An 18050-nucleotide genomic window follows, 5' to 3' on the forward strand; every position below is an offset into this window, starting at 1 on the left:
AAAACGCAATTTTCATAAGCAAAATTTAATTTTCAAATTGAAAGCATTCTGAATAATTTTTTTTTAATACCAATTATGGATACAGTGACTCTTAGTTTCGGGGATAACTCAGAAGTAACTATTCCTAAAATTTTCGAAAACTACGAGTTCGTACGTAAGATTGGCTACGGGTCATTCTCATCAGTTGTATTAGTTCGCCATTTAAAAACGAAAGAATATTTTGCATGTAAAATTGTTAGTAGAAAAATGTTAGAAGAACAACAAATTTTCAGCCGTTTCGAACAAGAAGTCCGATTAATGCAATCTTTTAATCATCCTTATGTAATTCACACTTTCGACGTTGTTTTCGATCCACAATACATTTATATTGTAATGGAATACTGCCCCAACGGTGAATTATTTTCATATATCCTCTCGCTAGTTCGTCTTCCCGAAATGGAAGTTAACAGAATTTTACGTCAAATTTTGCAAGCTCTTCAATATATTCATAGCAAAAAAGTCGCACACAGGGATATTAAACCCGAAAATATATTACTTGACTCTCATATGGATATTCGTCTTAGTGATTTTGGATTATGTAAAGAAATGTCACATGGCTCTCTACTTAAGACTCCTTGTGGTTCTCCATTTTATGCTCCACCAGAAATTATCAATAACGATAAGTATGATGGCGTAAAATCAGATATTTGGTCACTTGGAGTTGTCGTATTTACGATGTCTACCGGAGCTTTGCCATGGTCTCATACAAATCATGCGCAATTATTTAAACAGATTACTACAACAGATGTTACTGTACCTCAGGGCCTTTCCCCTCCTCTGCGTCAAATAATAACCTTAATGCTTCAAAGAGATCCAAATGCACGTCCAACACCAACAGAACTTTTGGCGATGCCTTGGTTAGCTGATGATAGCTCCATTGATTCAACGCCAACACCGTTGAGAAGGAGATATTCTTCAGATAATACAGCATACGCGCGGAAACTTGGAACTGCTGATCACAGACTTCAAAGGAAATCTCTTGTTATTAGACCAGAAAATATGATTACGCCTCAAGAAACGATGAATTTGGCTATTCGGAAAGTTCCTAAATTAACGAAGCCCGAGCCATACAGAACTGTTATTTCTCAGATGTTTTAGATTTTTCGTATATTTTTTTTGATATTTATTGTTGATGAATAAATTTTTATAAAATTAGAACTTGTTTAATACTACATCTTTCATAATATAGATATTTTGACAAAGTTTAATTAGTAAAATATGAAATCAAATATAACAACAGTTTTTTTTTCTGATTTCCAATTTTTAAATGCTTCAAAATCTTTCCAAGTACCACCTTTCTTTTGAATCACAATATCTTTGCTTTCATGAGTAGCAAGGATATAGTTTTAATCAAGGTTAAAAAATGAAGGATCAACTAATTTTAAATCTATGAACTTAATTAAACTGCATTAAATATATCGAACAAAATTTAACTCACCAATAACTCAAACATGTCTAGAATTATCATTTTTAGGCGGAAATCCAGAGATCATGAGTGAATGTTTGAAATATGAAAAACCAAATAAAGAATGCATGGAATATGCAATTATTTCACACAGCATCGATTTTGTTACATTCTTGGTGAATGAATACGGTTATAAAATCGATGTAATTTATTGTGTATTGTATAATAATCTTGAATCATTTTTAGCTTATTTCGATCAAACTAATAATATTCACAGATGTTTTGCTTAATCGGCGATGTTTGATATTCCATCTTTTTGTGTAATTTAATGAAACAATTTGGAACAGCTCTTCACATTGCAGCAAAACATAATTGCATAGATATAGCCGAATTTCTTATATCGAACGGTGCAAAAATCAATAAAAAAATATGAAGGAATCACACCTTTTCATTTTGCAGCAAAATATAATAACAAAGAAATAGCTGAACTTCTAATTTCACATAGTACAAATATCAATAAAAAGGATGATCAAGGGAGAACCACTCTTCATTATGCAGCACGGCATAATAGCAAAGAATTCGCTGAACTTCTTATTTCACTCGGTTTAAATATCAACGAAAAAGATGAATATGAAAATACTCCTCTTCGTGATGCAGCGGGTAATGATTGTAAAGAAACTGTCGAATTTCTTCTTTCACACGGCACAAAAATCAACGAAAAAGATAATGATGGGAAAACCGCTCTTCATTATGCAGCACAAAATTATAGTAAAAAACAGCCGAAGTTCTTATTTCACATGGCCCAAATATTAAGGATGCCTCCAACTGTATGTTTATTTGAGAACCGGTCATGAAATCTCCTTCTTGGTCCGTTTTTAACTGATATAGCGCAGCATATGAATCAATGTAGTACTTATATGTACTTCGCAATTCACTGTATTTGTTTGGATTTATTTCTTGATCAGACATTAAAAAAATTAAAAGTCATATTAGGGATTCCGTTTGGAGAAATAACGGTGTGGATCTCCAAAATCCAAAATAATATGTTAATAAATGCTGAAAATAATGACTTGGATCTAATATAGGATAAAGACTGATAAAGATTGCTCGTATATTGGATTATCAATTAGTACTTATGTACATCTTGATTCACTATGCAAAATCATTTGAATGGCTTGAATGCAAAAAATTCATTTTGCGAATCTAATGATATTAGGAATTTAAATCGGTAGAACAATAGGTTACATTTCAATACATATAGAGCAACTATAGATCATTTGCTTTAATAAAAAAAAATCAAATATTCAGAAATTTTGCATAATGTCACATTTTTATTTCAAATTGTCACTCATATTTAAGATATTTATATGTTTTTATGTCTCATTTTAAATTTACATTTGAGCGATTAAAAAATTGAGAGAGATTCACAAAATGGAATATGCTAATAACAATAAGATATCAACATTTTGAATTAGAATCAATTTTTTCTTACAAAATTTAAATTGAGAAAGAGAAATAATTCTGTGCTCAAATTTTCTATGTCGCAAGATCTATGCGTCTTTGGTCTTGGAACTATGGGCAGTAACATCGCAAGGAACTTTGCTCATCACGGATTCAAGGTCGCTGCTTTTAACAGAACATGGGCAAGAACTGAAGCTTTATTGAAATTAAATGAGCCAAATATAACAGGTTACAAGACAATAGAAGAAGTTGTTGAAGCATTAAAGAAACCTCGTATATTTTTAATAATAGTTACAGCTGAATTCGTTGATAACGTTATTGAGCAATTGAAAGTTTTGCTTGAAAAGGATGATGTTATAATTGATGGTGGTAATTCACATTGGCCAGATACTGAACGCCGTCAGAAGGCTATTGAACCAACCGGCGTTCATTTTGTTGGAATGGGCATATCTGGTGGAGAAGAAGGCGCCTTAAATGGTCCATCTATGATGTTTGGTGGACATTCTCAAGATTGGGACAATTGTAAGCGTGTTTTGCTTCCGATAGCGGCTAAAGCACCAGATGATACGCCATGTGTTGATTATATGGGTACAGATGGTGCAGGACACTTTGTTAAAATGGTACATAATGCCATTGAATACGCTGATATGCAACTTATCGCCGAAACATATCATATAATGAGAAATTCTCTTCAAATCTCAAACGAAGACATTGCTGACGTTTTTGGGCGTTGGAACAAAGGTGTACTTAAATCATACTTAATCGAAATTACAGAAAAAGTCCTCAGAAAGAAAGAAGGCGATAAATATGTTGTTGATTTAATCCTTGATACAGCAGAGCAAAAAGGAACAGGTAAATGGACATCACAAGACTCTTTCGATATTCCATCAGCAACTCCAGCTTTCGCTGAAGCTGTTTACGCCCGAGTAATATCATGTCTTAAAGACGAAAGAGTTGAAGCCTCGAAAACAATCCAGAAAAATCCAATAACAGATATTTCAGTATCAATTACAGTTGATGACCTCGAAAAAGCTTTATATGCTGCAAAAATTATCTGTTACGCTCAAGGATTATCAATGATTCAAAAACATTCAGAGCAGCATCATTATGGAGTTGATATCTCCAAATGTGCAAAGATTTGGCGTGGTGGATGCATTATTCGCGCTGATTTTCTGAATGACGTTTCTGCACATTATACAAATGCCACAAAGAACTTACTCACGATACCATTCTTCAAAACAGCTGTCGAAGATCGACTTAATTCTTGGAGAAAAGTTGTTTTGCTCGGAACTTTACAAGGATTTCCAATTCCTTTGTATTCTTCTTGCTTGGCGTACTTTGATTCTTACATATCTGACTCCCTTTCTGCAAATCTCATCCATGGTTTAAGAGATTTCTTCGGAGCTCATACTTATGAAAGAATTGACAAAAGTGGAAAGTTCCACACTGAATGGGAATCAGAAGAGACGAAAACTACCACCGAAACTAAGGCAAAGGAAGGAACAACAACTGATACAGGAAAATCAACTTGTTGTTTGTTGATTTAATTCTTTTATTTTTTATTAATCCCATGAATATAGAAGTTATAAAGCGCTCTTTATATGATATTTTAGATTTTGGATATATTTTTTAGATTATTTAATTGCTTTGCTAAAACAACATATATATAGTTTAAATTGGAGCGATTGGAATTAAAATACAGAGAATGAGAGTCGTAATGATCTGATCAAATCTTATGTTGAAAAAAAAATTGCGTTATTTTTTCCAGTCAATGACATTATTCAGATTTATTGGAATAATATAGATGATTGTTTAACTTTCTAAACCTCGAGCTAATGATTTCAAAATGGCGATAAGATTTCGATAGCTGTTGCTTGATTTTTCCGCGAACAAAATATACTACTGAATTCGTATGTCATAAAATTTCTAGTGAGATGCTCGAACAATGTCACTTTTCTTCTTTTATTTTTTGGATTTTTAATAATTTATGGCAGGAAAAATGGAACCCATTGTTCCTGCTCCATCGGTACAAGATGGTGGCCCAATACTTAAAGACAAATGGGTTTTTTGGTACTTAATTCCTTCAAAAGGTGGCCAAAATATTCATTGGAGCGAATATTTACATCCTCTTCATTCTTTTGAAACAGTAGAGAACTTTAACAGACTATTAAACTCAATAGAGCGTCCACAGAACTTATTAAAAGGATGTCGATATTACGTTTTTAGAAACGGAATAAAACCATTATGGGAAGATCCAAAAGTAAAAGATTCTAAAGCAGTTTCAATAGAAATTCCAAAATCTCAAGAATACCAACAAACCATTCACGAAAAATGGACGGATATTGTAAGTACAATGCTCGAAGAAGGACTTGGAAATGAAGTTTCAGGCTCTGAATATGCTTCTCGTGCTGATACTTGGAAAATTTCATGCTGGGTTAAAAATAACCAATCAGCTATAGATAACGTTGTTTCCCACTTAAATAACTTGTATCCAGCACTTTCTACCTCTATCCATGTATCTGATATTGGTGAATAAATTAATATAGAAATTAGTATAGATTAAAATAAAAATAAACTATTATACATGTAATTAAAATGAAATTAAATAATATATCTTTAATTACAAGCCACTATTTTTAAAATTTTCTTGATATATTATATATAAAAAAGTCATTTGAAAGAATATTACATATAGAAGTTTATTATTATAATATATATATCAGAAAATTATTCAAGATCTCTAATAATTGGCTCATGGGCAATTCCAAAGAAACCTTGAGCTGTGTCTTCTTCAAAATCATTCTTGAATGGATCATCAGTATCTCCCATAACAGATGTTGTCCATAACGGGTTATCATTTGTTATAGCTGTAGTTGTACTATCTGGAAGTTGCATGACAGTTTCTTCCTGCATTTCAATTGCAGAATTTGATGAATTTTCATCTTTCTTTCTACAAACTGCAAATATTATAAGTCCGATGATTATTAATAGGCCAATAATACCCGCAACGATACCAATGATTAGTGGTAAGTTAGTACTTTTTGATGTAGTGCCATCATCGCTATTAATACTTATTGCTGAATCTGTTTCATTGAATAAAATGACCGACGAAATCAATGTTACTGAATAAACAGTATATTCGCCATCTGATGCTGCTGTTGTGAAGTTTGATCCATTCCAATATGTTTCACCCGCTGAAAGATTAGTCATTGATGAAATTTCAATAACGATCAATGTATTTGTTGAAGAATATGTTTTTCCAGCTTTCGAAGATAATAGACTGTTTGGAGTTTGTAGAACTGTTCTCTCAGCAATAACCGAAACAGATGGTGTTGTTTCAACAGTTGAGAAATGAGTTATGACTGGTGTTGAATGGGCTGTTGAATATATTGTTTCATAAGGTGTTGAATGAGCTGTTGAAAATATTGTTTCATAAGGTGTTTCCTTTGCGGTTCTGGATGGAGTTGCAACTAATGTTCTAAATCCTAAATTTGGAATTGCTGTCAATCCTGGATAATGTTCTGGCGTTGATGGACTACCATTTCCTGTAGATCCTGGATTGAACAAGTTATTAAAATCGAAAGTGGTATCTGTTCCAATATTACGTGTGGCTATAGAATATAAGCTTGCACTCTGCGTTGTTGCCTGTGGTAACCTTGTAATTGGTGTCGCAACATATGTGTATGATGTTGGATCTGGTACAGAAGATGTTGCCGCATCATTACCTTCATTGCTAATTTCTGCATATGAAATTGTAGTTTCATCTGGGAGATCGGGATCAGAGTTATTTAATGTAATTGATGTAGGATAACAAATTTCCGAACTGTTTGCGGCTCCTTGATAATCAAATATTACCCAATCTGATGCATTTCCATCCCAAATACTTGACAATGAACGAGATACATATTGATTAGCAAATCCATAATGAATAAGATTCTTGTCAATTCCATTCATTCTATCCATGTATGATTTCCATTTTGCATATCCTTCTAACAGAATCTCATGTCCTGCACCATTTCCAAATGTAACCGCGGTGTATGTAGAAGAATCTTTGTTAAAGCAGCATCCATTTGTTTCTAAATATCTCTGCTCCTTTGTTGTTTCTGTTGTTGGCAAACCCAAGTTCTTCTTTGCATCAGAAATAAAGCATATAGCACCACCTCCACGAGCTTTAAACCTCGATGGCAATTCTCTTACAAAACCACCATTCGAAAATGTTGTAGATGATTCTTCATATCTTAATTTCATTGGATAGCTCATTATGTTTGTATTCTCTGCATTTACAATGTTCTTAATAAATGTACAGTAGACAAACTTAATATCATCAACTCCTGAGCAAAAAACAGCACCTCCTGAGAAACAACATTTGTTCATTGCAAAAATAATTTTTTCAAGATAGATCTGAAGGCCAAAAGAGAAGGCTATAGCTCCTCCTATTTCGCATGCGCTGTTTGAATTGAATACGTTATTATAACCTATAAGAGTGACTGAAGGAGAAAGATAATTATAATCATTATCTTTCAGAAAGGCACCTTGGAAATATATACCTCCTCCGTATTTGTAAGCTATATTACTTTGAAATGTTGTGCATTCAAGTGAAATGGATGATGCAATTGAGCATATAGCTCCACCAACTGAAGCTATATTCATGGAAAAATTATGAGTGCTTCCGCTTCCATAGAAAACTAGGACCGATTGACTTAAAAATATTGCTCCACCAAGACCAGATGAAGGACTTTGGCCAAAAGCATAATTAGAAATAAAATTTGTATCTCCATAAAGTGTAACTGAGCATCTGATAAATGCAAAATCACGATGTGTTGATGACATCGTTGTTGTTGAATATTCTAATTCTTCATTGATCAGATTTAAATCTAATAAAGTGTAATTATCAGTGATGGCATCTACGAATGAAGGTGTGTTTTCTTTCTCAGTTCTATCAGGATTTGTCTGTATTTTTCTCAAACATAGACACACGCATGTAAAAAGCATAATTCAAGGTGTAAAATATTAAAAGGTTTGAAATCAAATTTTTGAGAAGCTTTTGAATTTTAAATATAAATCTCAAAGTACTTTAATATGAACAAACATTATAAAATGGATCAGATGCTACATAGTTTTGTCGTATTCCTAAGGGGTTAAAATGAAAAAAAAACAATTGTGAGGATATCGATGAAAATTTATTATAAACCATATCATTTAACATTTATATACAATGTGATTATTAACTCATGATAAAATGCTTAAATGATTAGTTTGCTTAGAATGTAATTTGTAAAGAGGCTATTAACATTTTGTTATTCATGTTTATAAATGCGGTTGAGAGAGGAAAATGCGTATTTATTTCATTTTGCCATATTTCTCAAATAATTCATAGCTCTTCTCTGAATTCGATTTTTTGAGAGAAATATGGTTTGAGTTAAAAATAATATACATTAAATGAACTTTTAAAAGAACATTGAATCAATAACCTTTGAACTTTTATCGTTTTGACACTTTTTACTTTGGATAAAACTCTTTTTCTATATTTAAATTAACTCAATATAAATTTCATATAGGCTTGTATATATCCCCATGATACATCTGCGGATTTCAAATGCATTTTATTCATTTTTGGCTGAATTTCAAAATCTAAATTAAAAAAAATATAGGAAAAATCGATTTAATGTGTTAAGAATCAATAAATCATGCAATTAAGCTTGATATATAAGAGATGAAAAAGTAACATTCGAGAAGATTCCACAAAGAAGATATTTAAAGTTGAGAAAATCCTTAATATTAGCAGTTACCTATCAAAATATTGATACAGCATGACTCTTTTCCATATGCATTTAAAGCTTTTCTTAGCTTCATTCCCAAATTAAATTGTCAAAATTCTTGTACTATTAAACTTTATATTTGAGGCCTCAGACTACAAAGAGTTTTCCTCATAAAAATACTAAATTAGATTAAATACATCTCTCTTTCTGAATCTAAAAATAAAAAATGCAATTACCATACAAAATTAATTATTTCATAAAATCGTGATTCACCATGGTTATTTTCCAATGCACAAACATGTTTATATATTTTATCGTATATTTAGGTTATATTTGAGTTTTTCTTGAAAATTAATTGTTATCCGAATTTATCAATCGAGAAAAGTAATCCAAACTTGCTTCATCAATGAAATATTCTATATTGTGAAATCATTCTATGAATACTTCCAGTAATATTGCAATTTCATGCATATCATAAATGAAGCGATTTCCATATACTATTTTTGCTGTAACTAGTCTTGAGAAAAGAATTCAAAACTTGTTTCATCGATGAAGTATTCTATATTGTGAAACTAATCTATGAAAATATTCAGTAATATAGCAATTACATGTATATCTTAAATAAAGCGGTTTCAATATGTTTTTAGATATTTGGAAAAAAAATTAAAAATATTGTAATCTTTTATTAAGCTGCAGCTGCACCTGAAGATGAACCTTTCTTAGATTTCTTAATGAAAATAACGACAACAACAATTACTACGATTACAATGACAACAGCAACCACAATTACAGCAATTGCCCATGTCGGAAATCCTGAATCATTTGGTTTAGGTGTTGCTTCTGGTGCGTCTGAATTTTCAAAGTTCTTAGTATCTTCTTTAACTTTTTCTACTGTTTTAATAGAGTTTTCATTCATAACAATTATATCAAGATCTTTCTCGAAAAGCATTTCTTCTTGTCCCGCTGGAGGATCTGCTACTTTCTCTAACTTTAATTCAAGTGTACCCTCGACGGAAAATTTTGATGGTGTTGTATAATCTGTTTGATCTTCGAATTTTTTAGCTTCTTCCTCGAATTTCTCATATTCTTCTCCAGTAAGCTCAGCTTCTACATTAAATCTTGTCGCATTCGATTCTGTTCCATGATCCTTAAATCTAAAAAGGAACTTAACATTTTCGTCTTCTGTTTTTGTCAATTTCTTGATCGAGTTATCAATGAAATAATATAGGGTGTCCAAAGGTGCGTTTAGCACAGCGCTCTATATGAGACTATTAAAGGAGATATATGCTGATTATAAATATATAATAAAAAATATGAATATATGTATATGATGAGTATGTTATATTTTGGCGCCATGCCGGGATATAAAATGAATTTTGAGACAAGAGGCGGTTTCGCGGGAAATTTTGGCGGGATTTTTTTCATTTTTTTAATGAATCATAAAGAAAACATCCTCGCTCTTGCAAAAAAATGCAAAGACTGTAAAAAAATCTACGAGACATTGGTAAAATGCTTCGGTATGGATGCTCCTAGTTATTCCACTGTAACGTATCATGTTAGGATGTATCACTTCATGAACAAAAAGGCGCCCATCATAAAAATTGACAAAAAATCGCCGGATCAAAGAAAAATCAAAGCAATTCTTCAAGCGCTAGATGAAGACCCAAGAGCATCACTCAGAAGGATAGAGGAGATGACAAAGATACCACGTACAACAGTCAGTTATTATCTGCACAATTATTTGAACTACAAACTAGCGTATACACGTTGGGTTCCGCACAACCTTAATTCAGTTCAAAAAAAATCTAGAGTCCAATCTTCGAAAGAGCTCCTCTCTATATTGGGTGCGTATCAATCCAAGAAGTTTCGCTTTTTAGTAACAGGGGACGAGTCTTGGTTTCAATATGCAACAGAAGCCAAAATCATGTGGATCCCGAAGGATGAAAATCCGCAAACATTCCCGAAGAAAAAAATTGACACACCAATGATGATGTTGTCGGTTTTTTGGGGCGTGAATGACATCATCGCAATTGATATTCTTCAAAAACCTAATACGATGAATGCTCAGTATCTAATTGACAATGTTCTTACTCAAATTATCAATTCTGATGAGTTTAAGAAATCCAAACAACAAAAACAAAAGTTTGCAATTCATTTTGATAATTCAAGAGTTCACAAAAGTCATAAGGTAATGAATTACTTGCTGGAAAACAATGTCAAAGTTGTTCCAAACCCAATTTATTCACCTGATATTGCACCCTCTGACTTTTATTTATTCGGCACGCCAAAAAAGAGAGCTGAAGGACGCGAATTCGCGAGTCCAGATGATCTTGAAAATTTTGTAAGAGAGCAATTTGAGCAATTTTCTCATGATGATTTAAAGCGTGTCTTTCAAGCCTGGATCGATCGCTGCGAACGCGTGATTGAATCCAATGGTGATTATATTTAAATAAACTTTATATATATGTAACTTGTTTATTTCTATTCGCAGTATTCAGGTTTGTGCTAAACACACCTTTGGACACCCTATAATAGAAGTAATTTGCACTTATAATGACTTTCTTTTTATTATCCTCAACTTTATTTTCTTGACTATATGAAGTTAGTACACCAGTCTTGGGTATTGTGGCACTGCGTTCCACCTTACCCAATACTTGTGAATTTGACACTTTACAAAACCGTTAACGTATATTTTACAACATGAACGCAAAAACTAACTTAACCTTAAATATTTACAAAGCCGCCAACAATTTCACCTCACTAACGAACTCACTAATGAAAAAATAAACGTTCTCATAAATTTTCTTCTATATCTTCATCGTCAATGTTAACTCTATTGTAGTCATACTTGAAGTCATAAAGTTTCTCAAGTTTTGAAATGCATAGTCTTGTTAACTTACCTTCATCATCATAAGTTTTTATAAAACTACCATGACAATCTTTATAAACAGTCAGTGTATAGTCAACTGGTCTAGGATGAAGTGTAAAGAACATGTTATACTCAGGAAGGAAGAATAAATGTTTAAATGTATGTTTGTTATATGTTTTGATTTGTATGAGTTGCTTTTGTTCTGTCATTTACATCCAAATAAAATAAAAATATAATAAAAAATAAACTTAAAAATAATGATATCACCACCATCACACGTATGAAAACATAGCACAAAAATAAATTTAGGTGAAGTGGTGAGATCTCACCTCTTTTTTCACCTCTTTTTTCACCCACTTGAATTCATTGCTTTATAACTCTCTTCCTTGGTTTCTTTTTAGTTGCTTTCTTCACGTCTGTCTCCAACTTGACTGTCTTTCTTCTTCGTCCGTAATGATACCAGTTACTTCCACCAGTCAATGGGTCAAATGGTCGTTCATAAGGGTTTCCATACATTCCATAAGGTCCGTATGGAAGAACTACTAGTGGAGAAGAAACATTTTCTTTAGTTCCATCGACTCTATTTAAATGCATTGTTTCACCTTTCATCTGGTCATTAAAGTCTTTTGCGTGTTTTGCAAACTCATCGTCCTTTCCTAAAGCATTTTCTGACTCAGTCGCAACCAAATTGGATGCTTTATTTATGAGCCCCATTTTATTTAATCTTAACTTCTTTGCAACCCAGCCTCCAATCTTTCCTTTATTTGCATCTAATGTCTTTGAAACCCTTCCTCCACTCATTTTATTTACTGCGTCATAAGCTCCAAGTGCTTTTGCTCCAAATGCTAATGCTTTTGTTCCCATTGCGCCTAAAGCTGCCCAAGCTACCATTTACCCCATATTAAAATCATCTCTCTTCAATATTATCTCATAAAAGTTCTCGTTACTGGAGAAAGTCAATGAAACATAAACATTCTCATTCATAAACTTCTTTCTTATCTCATCTATTCTCAATAAAATATCTGAACAATTGCTAACATCTTCTACAACAGTTATTTCATCATGAATGACCTTCAAGAACAAGCTCATTTAATATGCAATTAAAATCATCTCAATAATGAGTCCATCCTTTCCATCTTTAGGTAGCACAACATCTTTCATTGAAGAAGGTTCGACAAGTCTTATGTTAAACTTACTGACAAAGTTTGTTATACTATAATGCTTCGGTGGCGAATACATGTAGTTTGAAAGACATAATATAGATTCTTCAGCAAATTCACTTATACTGGATTTATAACAATGTTCTCACGAGACCAAATACCACCAATTGACAATCTTGTAAGCAATCCTGCTGAACCTTCAACTGTAAACGTCGATGGTAACATTCCACGAAGGTCATCTATTGACATCTTTGAGTCACTGAATTTAAATATTTTCTTAAAGCAATCGTCATTATCTAACCATGCAATAGCTTTGAAGTTTTCATTCGAATATACATCTGCTTCATTAAATGTAAAACCTGACTTCTTTGCAGAGATGACTTTAAAATCTATTGAGTTTGTTTCAAAATATTATGCTATGGTAAATTCTGAAGGTAATGGATGCCCTTCCGCAGTCAGTTGTTCTCTCACTACCGTTTGAAGTTTTGTATTAAAAACTTTCATGTCATCTCCTGTATCTAAGTTCACATACACAGCAACAGGGAAACTATCTTGCTTCTTGTTTCATCATTATATCTCAAAACATTAAAGTTCTTCAATAATATTGTTCTTCCTGCTGGAATACTTCGAACCTGTCTGATTTCAATAGCTTTCTCACCCCTACATACTCTACCCAGTGTCTTGGATATTCATAAGTATACTGACTTTCTTGAATTTTGGTAGGTTTCATCATAACGTTTTCATAGTATATCTTTATACTCTTGTCAGTTAGACTCGGTGCTATGTTCTGAATATTTCTGACTTGCATTTTTAATGGAGATAAAATGAAGCATTTAATACATGACGTAGATGAAGACATGAATGAAACTACAGACAAACTTAACTCTTCTCTTATTCTTCCTTTCAGCAAAATTATGAATTCTGTTCAAATGGTGTGTATTTCTATTGTGGAAAGATGGGTTCAGGTAAGACATTTAATTTAATTCGTCATATACTCATAACAGAGCGTTTAGGAAACGACTCTTACTATGACCAAATCATTATATCAGCAACTTCAGACTCTATGGACTCAACAGCGAAAACATTTATGTCAAAAGTTCAAGCCTCTGTCGTTAAAGTTCCAGACAGTGAACTCATTGAATTTCTTCAACGTTACATTCGACGTAAGAGGAAATATTATGCTATCGTTGAATTTATACAGTCAGGAATGCAAAAGACTTCTGAGGAGATGGAAAGAATTATTGACAAACACCACTTACGTCAGTACTCAGGAGTTTACGATATGAAACGACTTACAAACTACATTCTGTCAAAACTTTCAAAATACCCCTTCAAAAAGTATCCATCAAACACTCTGCTCGTTTGTGACGACTTCGCCGGAAAAGGTTTAGTGTCAAAGCCTGACTCACCATTAGCTAACATCATAACTAAGTCAGACATTACCACTTAACTGTAGCAATACTTATGCAAACATGGCGTTTCCTTGCTTTAAACATAAAACGTCTCATAACTGACTTCGTTATCTTTCAAGGTTTCTCACGTTATGATATTGAACTCATTTGGAAACAGTCAGGTATAACATTACCTTTTGAAGAAATTTGGGAAGCATATAAGTCTCTCATCTCTCCTCGTTCATACCTTGAGATTCATATCATGACTAATACCATTAAAGTCAAAAATATTCCATGGGAACGACCAACATTGTTTTAAAGTTTAACCTTCAATTGACTGATGGTAAACAAATTCCATGCATCTCTGTCGCCATTTCTGTTAATATTTTTGCTGTCATTCATATCATCCACTTCCCCATCCGTTAACTTTTGAGGATATGCGTTAGAATAGCTGTTCTTAAATGAAGGCTTTTCACCTTTGAGAGCATAAACTCTATAACTTTCTGCATACTTTATGTTTGAACCTCCTGAGCCATCATTGACATAAATTTTTATAGGCTTCCACCCTTTGTTCATATTCCTGCTTCTTCCCTTAGCTCTTTTTTCAGTAGGTTCATCTAACTCTTCCGCCAGAACTCTTATTATCATTAATCTTTTCATTAATTCGGATAATTACGTCATAAAGACTATATTCTGTTTTCGGTTTTTGTAAATAATGAGTCAAAATTTCTTTTCATCATTACATCGCTGACATTAATGATTATCACCAATTCCTTTTCATTTATTCTCTTCATTAGTTCTGCAATAATGACGAAATATTATATATCTGTTAATTTATTCTCTTCATCGAGGGTTATAGAATTTTTGAAATTGAATCATTAACTCCTCTAAATAAATCAATACTTCAGGGTACACGTTTTTAATGTCTTGAATAACCCGACCAGTATCCTGTTGTTCATGTTCTTCGTTCCCGTTCGTACGTGGTTTTATATCTCTAACCATTTCATCAACGCAGCCATAACCGAGGGTTTTGTTGCTACCTGTTCGAAAATCCGTCCGTTATGTATGGTATAACAAATAATTTCTTTTGTGTTTTTAAAACATTTGAAACAAGTTTTTTAAAACCATCTACAAAATTTCCTGTTTCACCTAATGTTCTGCAGCATTTACAAGCTCACCCATTCCCGCTTTTGACCCCAAAAACGTCCATATTGCATTTATTTCACTCTGTATAGTTGTCCATTCAGCGAAACTAACACCCGCATTCGCTAAGCTGAAAATGAAAATTCAGTGGATCGAACTTAATTCCACCTTCTTTTTCAATTTCAACGAACTCACTAACATGAATTTTAAATTTCTTTCGTTAAAATTGTTTTCCCCGATGTTATGTCATTAACGAAACTATCACCGTCAAAAGTTAACGAATTCAATTTCGTGTTGATGCTTTTATTTCATACACCGCTTTATCGATAGTTTTTGGCTCACCTTCTTTAGAAGCATATGAAACATTAATGAATGAATTAATGTATTTCGTGAATGAGTTAAAATCAATGATTTTCATTAATGACGCCTTTAATGATTCATTAACTGTTGAATCCCTTAAGTAATTAATGAACTGTCATGGGCTTCGCCCTGGTCGCTTTGCGACTTTATGAAAGGTACACTGCAAACCGTCGAGTTTGGATCAAATGCTGTAGTTGGTGCAGGAATATTTAATAATAAGTCATTAAATCATTAAGTGACGTAAATAATGTGTTCGTTTTTGATTTAATTTCTTTAGCATCTGTATATATGGTAATTTTATTTCTGTAGTTTCTGAATTAAAGATATTCGCTAAAATGTTTTGTAAACTGTTTTGAACAGCAGTATAAACCGTTGAATCCGGAACTCTTACGATTTCACCGTCCTTAATAAAAGGCATTGCACATGGTGAGTGCTTGGGTCAAATCTTTCGGGATTATAATTCAACATATATTTCTAATGCTTCATATACAGACTTATTTACTGTTGTGTCGTTCTTCATGACAACTTCACCATTTACAATGAATGGCATTGTACATGGAGTTAAAATAGGGTCAAACTTTTCATAGTCCTTCCATGTTATGTATTTCTCGGTATTTCCATCACTGATAACAATATATTTGTCAGTAAGTGTGAGAGAGTATTGACCAAAATATAAACGTTTAGCTCTGTCAGCTTCATACGCATATGCAGCTATACTCATATTTTAATGAGAATAAAATGTTGTTTTATTTGCAAAGTACAGACCCAAACGAATACGGGACAGTAAAGCTACAAACAAACTTAGGTCTACAGAATGAGCCACTTGCATTCAGAATGGTTGACTTCAATACTATCGCTTCATTCGTTATAACAGATGAAACAGATTTCATGGAGCTTGAAATAGATGGAAAGAAGCACGAAATAAGATTTCACAATAATGTAGAATATAAGATGGAAACATTAGCTGGAGTGTAAATGCTCTCATAATACTACAATAAACAAGGATAACGGAGAAAACTTAATGAATGTTAAACTTATTGCAGGAGTTTGAAGTTCAGTTATGCGAAGGAGTTTAAGATACCAAGAATGAGTCATAGAGTACAACTTCTTGGGAGCATACCATATGACATTTCCTTTGAAAAGTTTGACAAAACGATTGAGATGAAATCTTGTCCATACGTATGTTATGGTAATGTTTGTACATTGAGTCAAAAATAGCTAATGTCACAGGTATTTCAGGAGTTAATAGTAAAGGTTCAGTAGAATATAAATCCTTCTGTTATGCAGTCAATTCAATGTTCATTCCAAACGTTCCTGTCATAGCAACTCATTTAGGTAAATGGGTTCGCATTAGTCCTCATAATTTGAAAGACATGCAATTCAGACTTGTTGACTTTCAAGGAGAGCCTGTAGAACTGAAGGCACCAGTGCGAATGACTGTTGAAGTTGACTTTTTAGAAAATATTAAATGCAACAGCTTACAGAGAGAACTCAGAGCTAAAAATATAAAGTATGAATGTTATGTATTAGGTCATGAACTTTGTTGTTGCTGTTTGATGAAACAAATGAGTTAGTTATGTCAGTCAAGAGAACAGAAAAATATTGTGTTAGTGAAAACTGCACCAAGTCAATAAGATTAGGTTTGCATTATGAAGATGAGTTCGATACTGTTGAAGAAGTTTTGGATAGATACTATAAGTGCTTTAATTTACTAAAACATATTTCAAACAAAGCTTATATTCTGTTGAAAGTTTTGTATACTCGTTCGAATATTTATACTTAAACTCAACTCCTGTAGTTCCTGGTGTTTCAATGATGCGGATTACCTATTTCATTGAATGGTGGCGTTTGACCACAGCATTCGATTTCAGGGTCGAGATAGTCAATGACACATTGCTTTCCTGTTATTCGTGATTATACATTTTCAAGGTCCTCCTTTGTTAGAATTATTTGGTTCTTACTTATAAGATTTATCAAAAGCTTCTTATCGTCTTTGAGTAAAAATGTTTTGGTATAACTGAAGAAGGTAATGGTCTACGTTATCTGAAGGATTTGTTTGAACATTTGTGTAAGGGTTGTCGTTGGCTTCTCTTGAAAGAATTTGGTCCAGTGGTGGATACTCTAACTTAACATCTGATGTGAGCGTTAGCGTTTGAAGCTTGTTTAAATTCACGGATTTCAGCTCTGGTTCTGGCTCTTTCAAACACTCCGAACTATAATTCTTTATGACAATATTGTTTGTCGTTCGTGAGTCAACATTTGATGTTGGTTCAATTGGAACATTAACGGCACCAGCTAAGATGGACTTACTTCTCATTTCATATAGAATAAAAACCTTTTATATGTATGAAATGAACAATATACTCGACAAGGGTTTGAATGTAAAGCTAACGAATGAAAATATTGTTGAATTCACTGAGACAGGTGCAGTGTATAAAGATGTAGAACTACTGAACAAAAAGC

At 32.8% G+C, this 18050-nt stretch overlaps 8 protein-coding genes across 8 annotated transcripts, besides 5 other annotated features; 5 read left to right on the plus strand and 3 right to left on the minus strand.

Annotated features, from left to right (window-relative positions):
- Positions 1-72: 72 nt before the first annotated feature.
- TVAGG3_0218470 (protein serine/threonine kinase protein) lies at positions 73-1184 on the plus strand (the record flags this gene model as incomplete). The annotated part of the gene is made up of 1 exon (XM_001298642.2): positions 76-1137. One exon carries the CDS (start codon positions 76-78, stop codon positions 1135-1137), a length of 1062 nt encoding a protein of 353 aa, XP_001298643.1.
- Positions 1185-1530: 346 nt separating this feature from the next.
- TVAGG3_0218480 (proteasome regulatory particle assembly) lies at positions 1531-1734 on the plus strand (the record flags this gene model as incomplete). The annotated part of the gene is made up of 1 exon (XM_001298643.1): positions 1531-1734. One exon carries the CDS (start codon positions 1531-1533, stop codon positions 1732-1734), a length of 204 nt encoding a protein of 67 aa, XP_001298644.1.
- A 1239-nt stretch (positions 1735-2973) lies between these two features.
- Positions 2974-4581, plus strand: TVAGG3_0218490 (6-phosphogluconate dehydrogenase family; the record flags this gene model as incomplete). Its single annotated transcript, XM_001298644.1, has 1 exon — positions 2983-4452. The coding sequence occupies one exon, from the start codon at positions 2983-2985 to the stop codon at positions 4450-4452; it is 1470 nt and encodes a 489-aa protein (XP_001298645.1).
- A 176-nt stretch (positions 4582-4757) lies between these two features.
- On the plus strand, positions 4758-5584 carry TVAGG3_0218500 (translation initiation factor protein; the record flags this gene model as incomplete). The annotated part of the gene is made up of 1 exon (XM_001298645.1): positions 4893-5441. The coding sequence occupies one exon, from the start codon at positions 4893-4895 to the stop codon at positions 5439-5441; it is 549 nt and encodes a 182-aa protein (XP_001298646.1).
- A 512-nt stretch (positions 5585-6096) lies between these two features.
- TVAGG3_0218510 (lipid binding) lies at positions 6097-7897 on the minus strand (the record flags this gene model as incomplete). Its single annotated transcript, XM_001297099.1, has 1 exon — positions 6097-7897. A coding segment is annotated over one exon (1801 nt), but the record flags the coding sequence as incomplete, so codon positions are not given.
- A 1452-nt stretch (positions 7898-9349) lies between these two features.
- TVAGG3_0218520 (uncharacterized protein) lies at positions 9350-9613 on the minus strand (the record flags this gene model as incomplete). The annotated part of the gene is made up of 1 exon (XM_001297100.1): positions 9350-9613. The coding sequence occupies one exon, from the start codon at positions 9611-9613 to the stop codon at positions 9350-9352; it is 264 nt and encodes an 87-aa protein (XP_001297101.1).
- A 276-nt stretch (positions 9614-9889) lies between these two features.
- Positions 9890-9917: a terminal%2Cinverted (terminal inverted repeat of Mariner transposon ID:TVAGG3_0218530).
- Positions 9890-11193: a mobile genetic element.
- TVAGG3_0218540 (Mariner transposase) lies at positions 9986-11113 on the plus strand (the record flags this gene model as incomplete). Its single annotated transcript, XM_051226889.1, has 1 exon — positions 9986-11113. The coding sequence occupies one exon, from the start codon at positions 9986-9988 to the stop codon at positions 11111-11113; it is 1128 nt and encodes a 375-aa protein (XP_051111875.1).
- Positions 11166-11193: a terminal%2Cinverted (terminal inverted repeat of Mariner transposon ID:TVAGG3_0218530).
- A 432-nt stretch (positions 11194-11625) lies between these two features.
- Positions 11626-11896: a terminal%2Cinverted (terminal inverted repeat of Maverick-1C transposon ID:TVAGG3_0218550).
- Positions 11626-18049: a mobile genetic element.
- Positions 11897-12424, minus strand: TVAGG3_0218560 (protein of unknown function, DUF4107 family; the record flags this gene model as incomplete). Its single annotated transcript, XM_001294478.1, has 1 exon — positions 11897-12424. One exon carries the CDS (start codon positions 12422-12424, stop codon positions 11897-11899), a length of 528 nt encoding a protein of 175 aa, XP_001294479.1.
- Position 18050: the final 1 nt, after the last annotated feature.

This window comes from Trichomonas vaginalis, chromosome IV, assembly GCF_026262505.1.
Source record: "Trichomonas vaginalis G3 chromosome IV, whole genome shotgun sequence".
Classification (NCBI taxonomy): Eukaryota; Parabasalia; order Trichomonadida; family Trichomonadidae; genus Trichomonas; species Trichomonas vaginalis.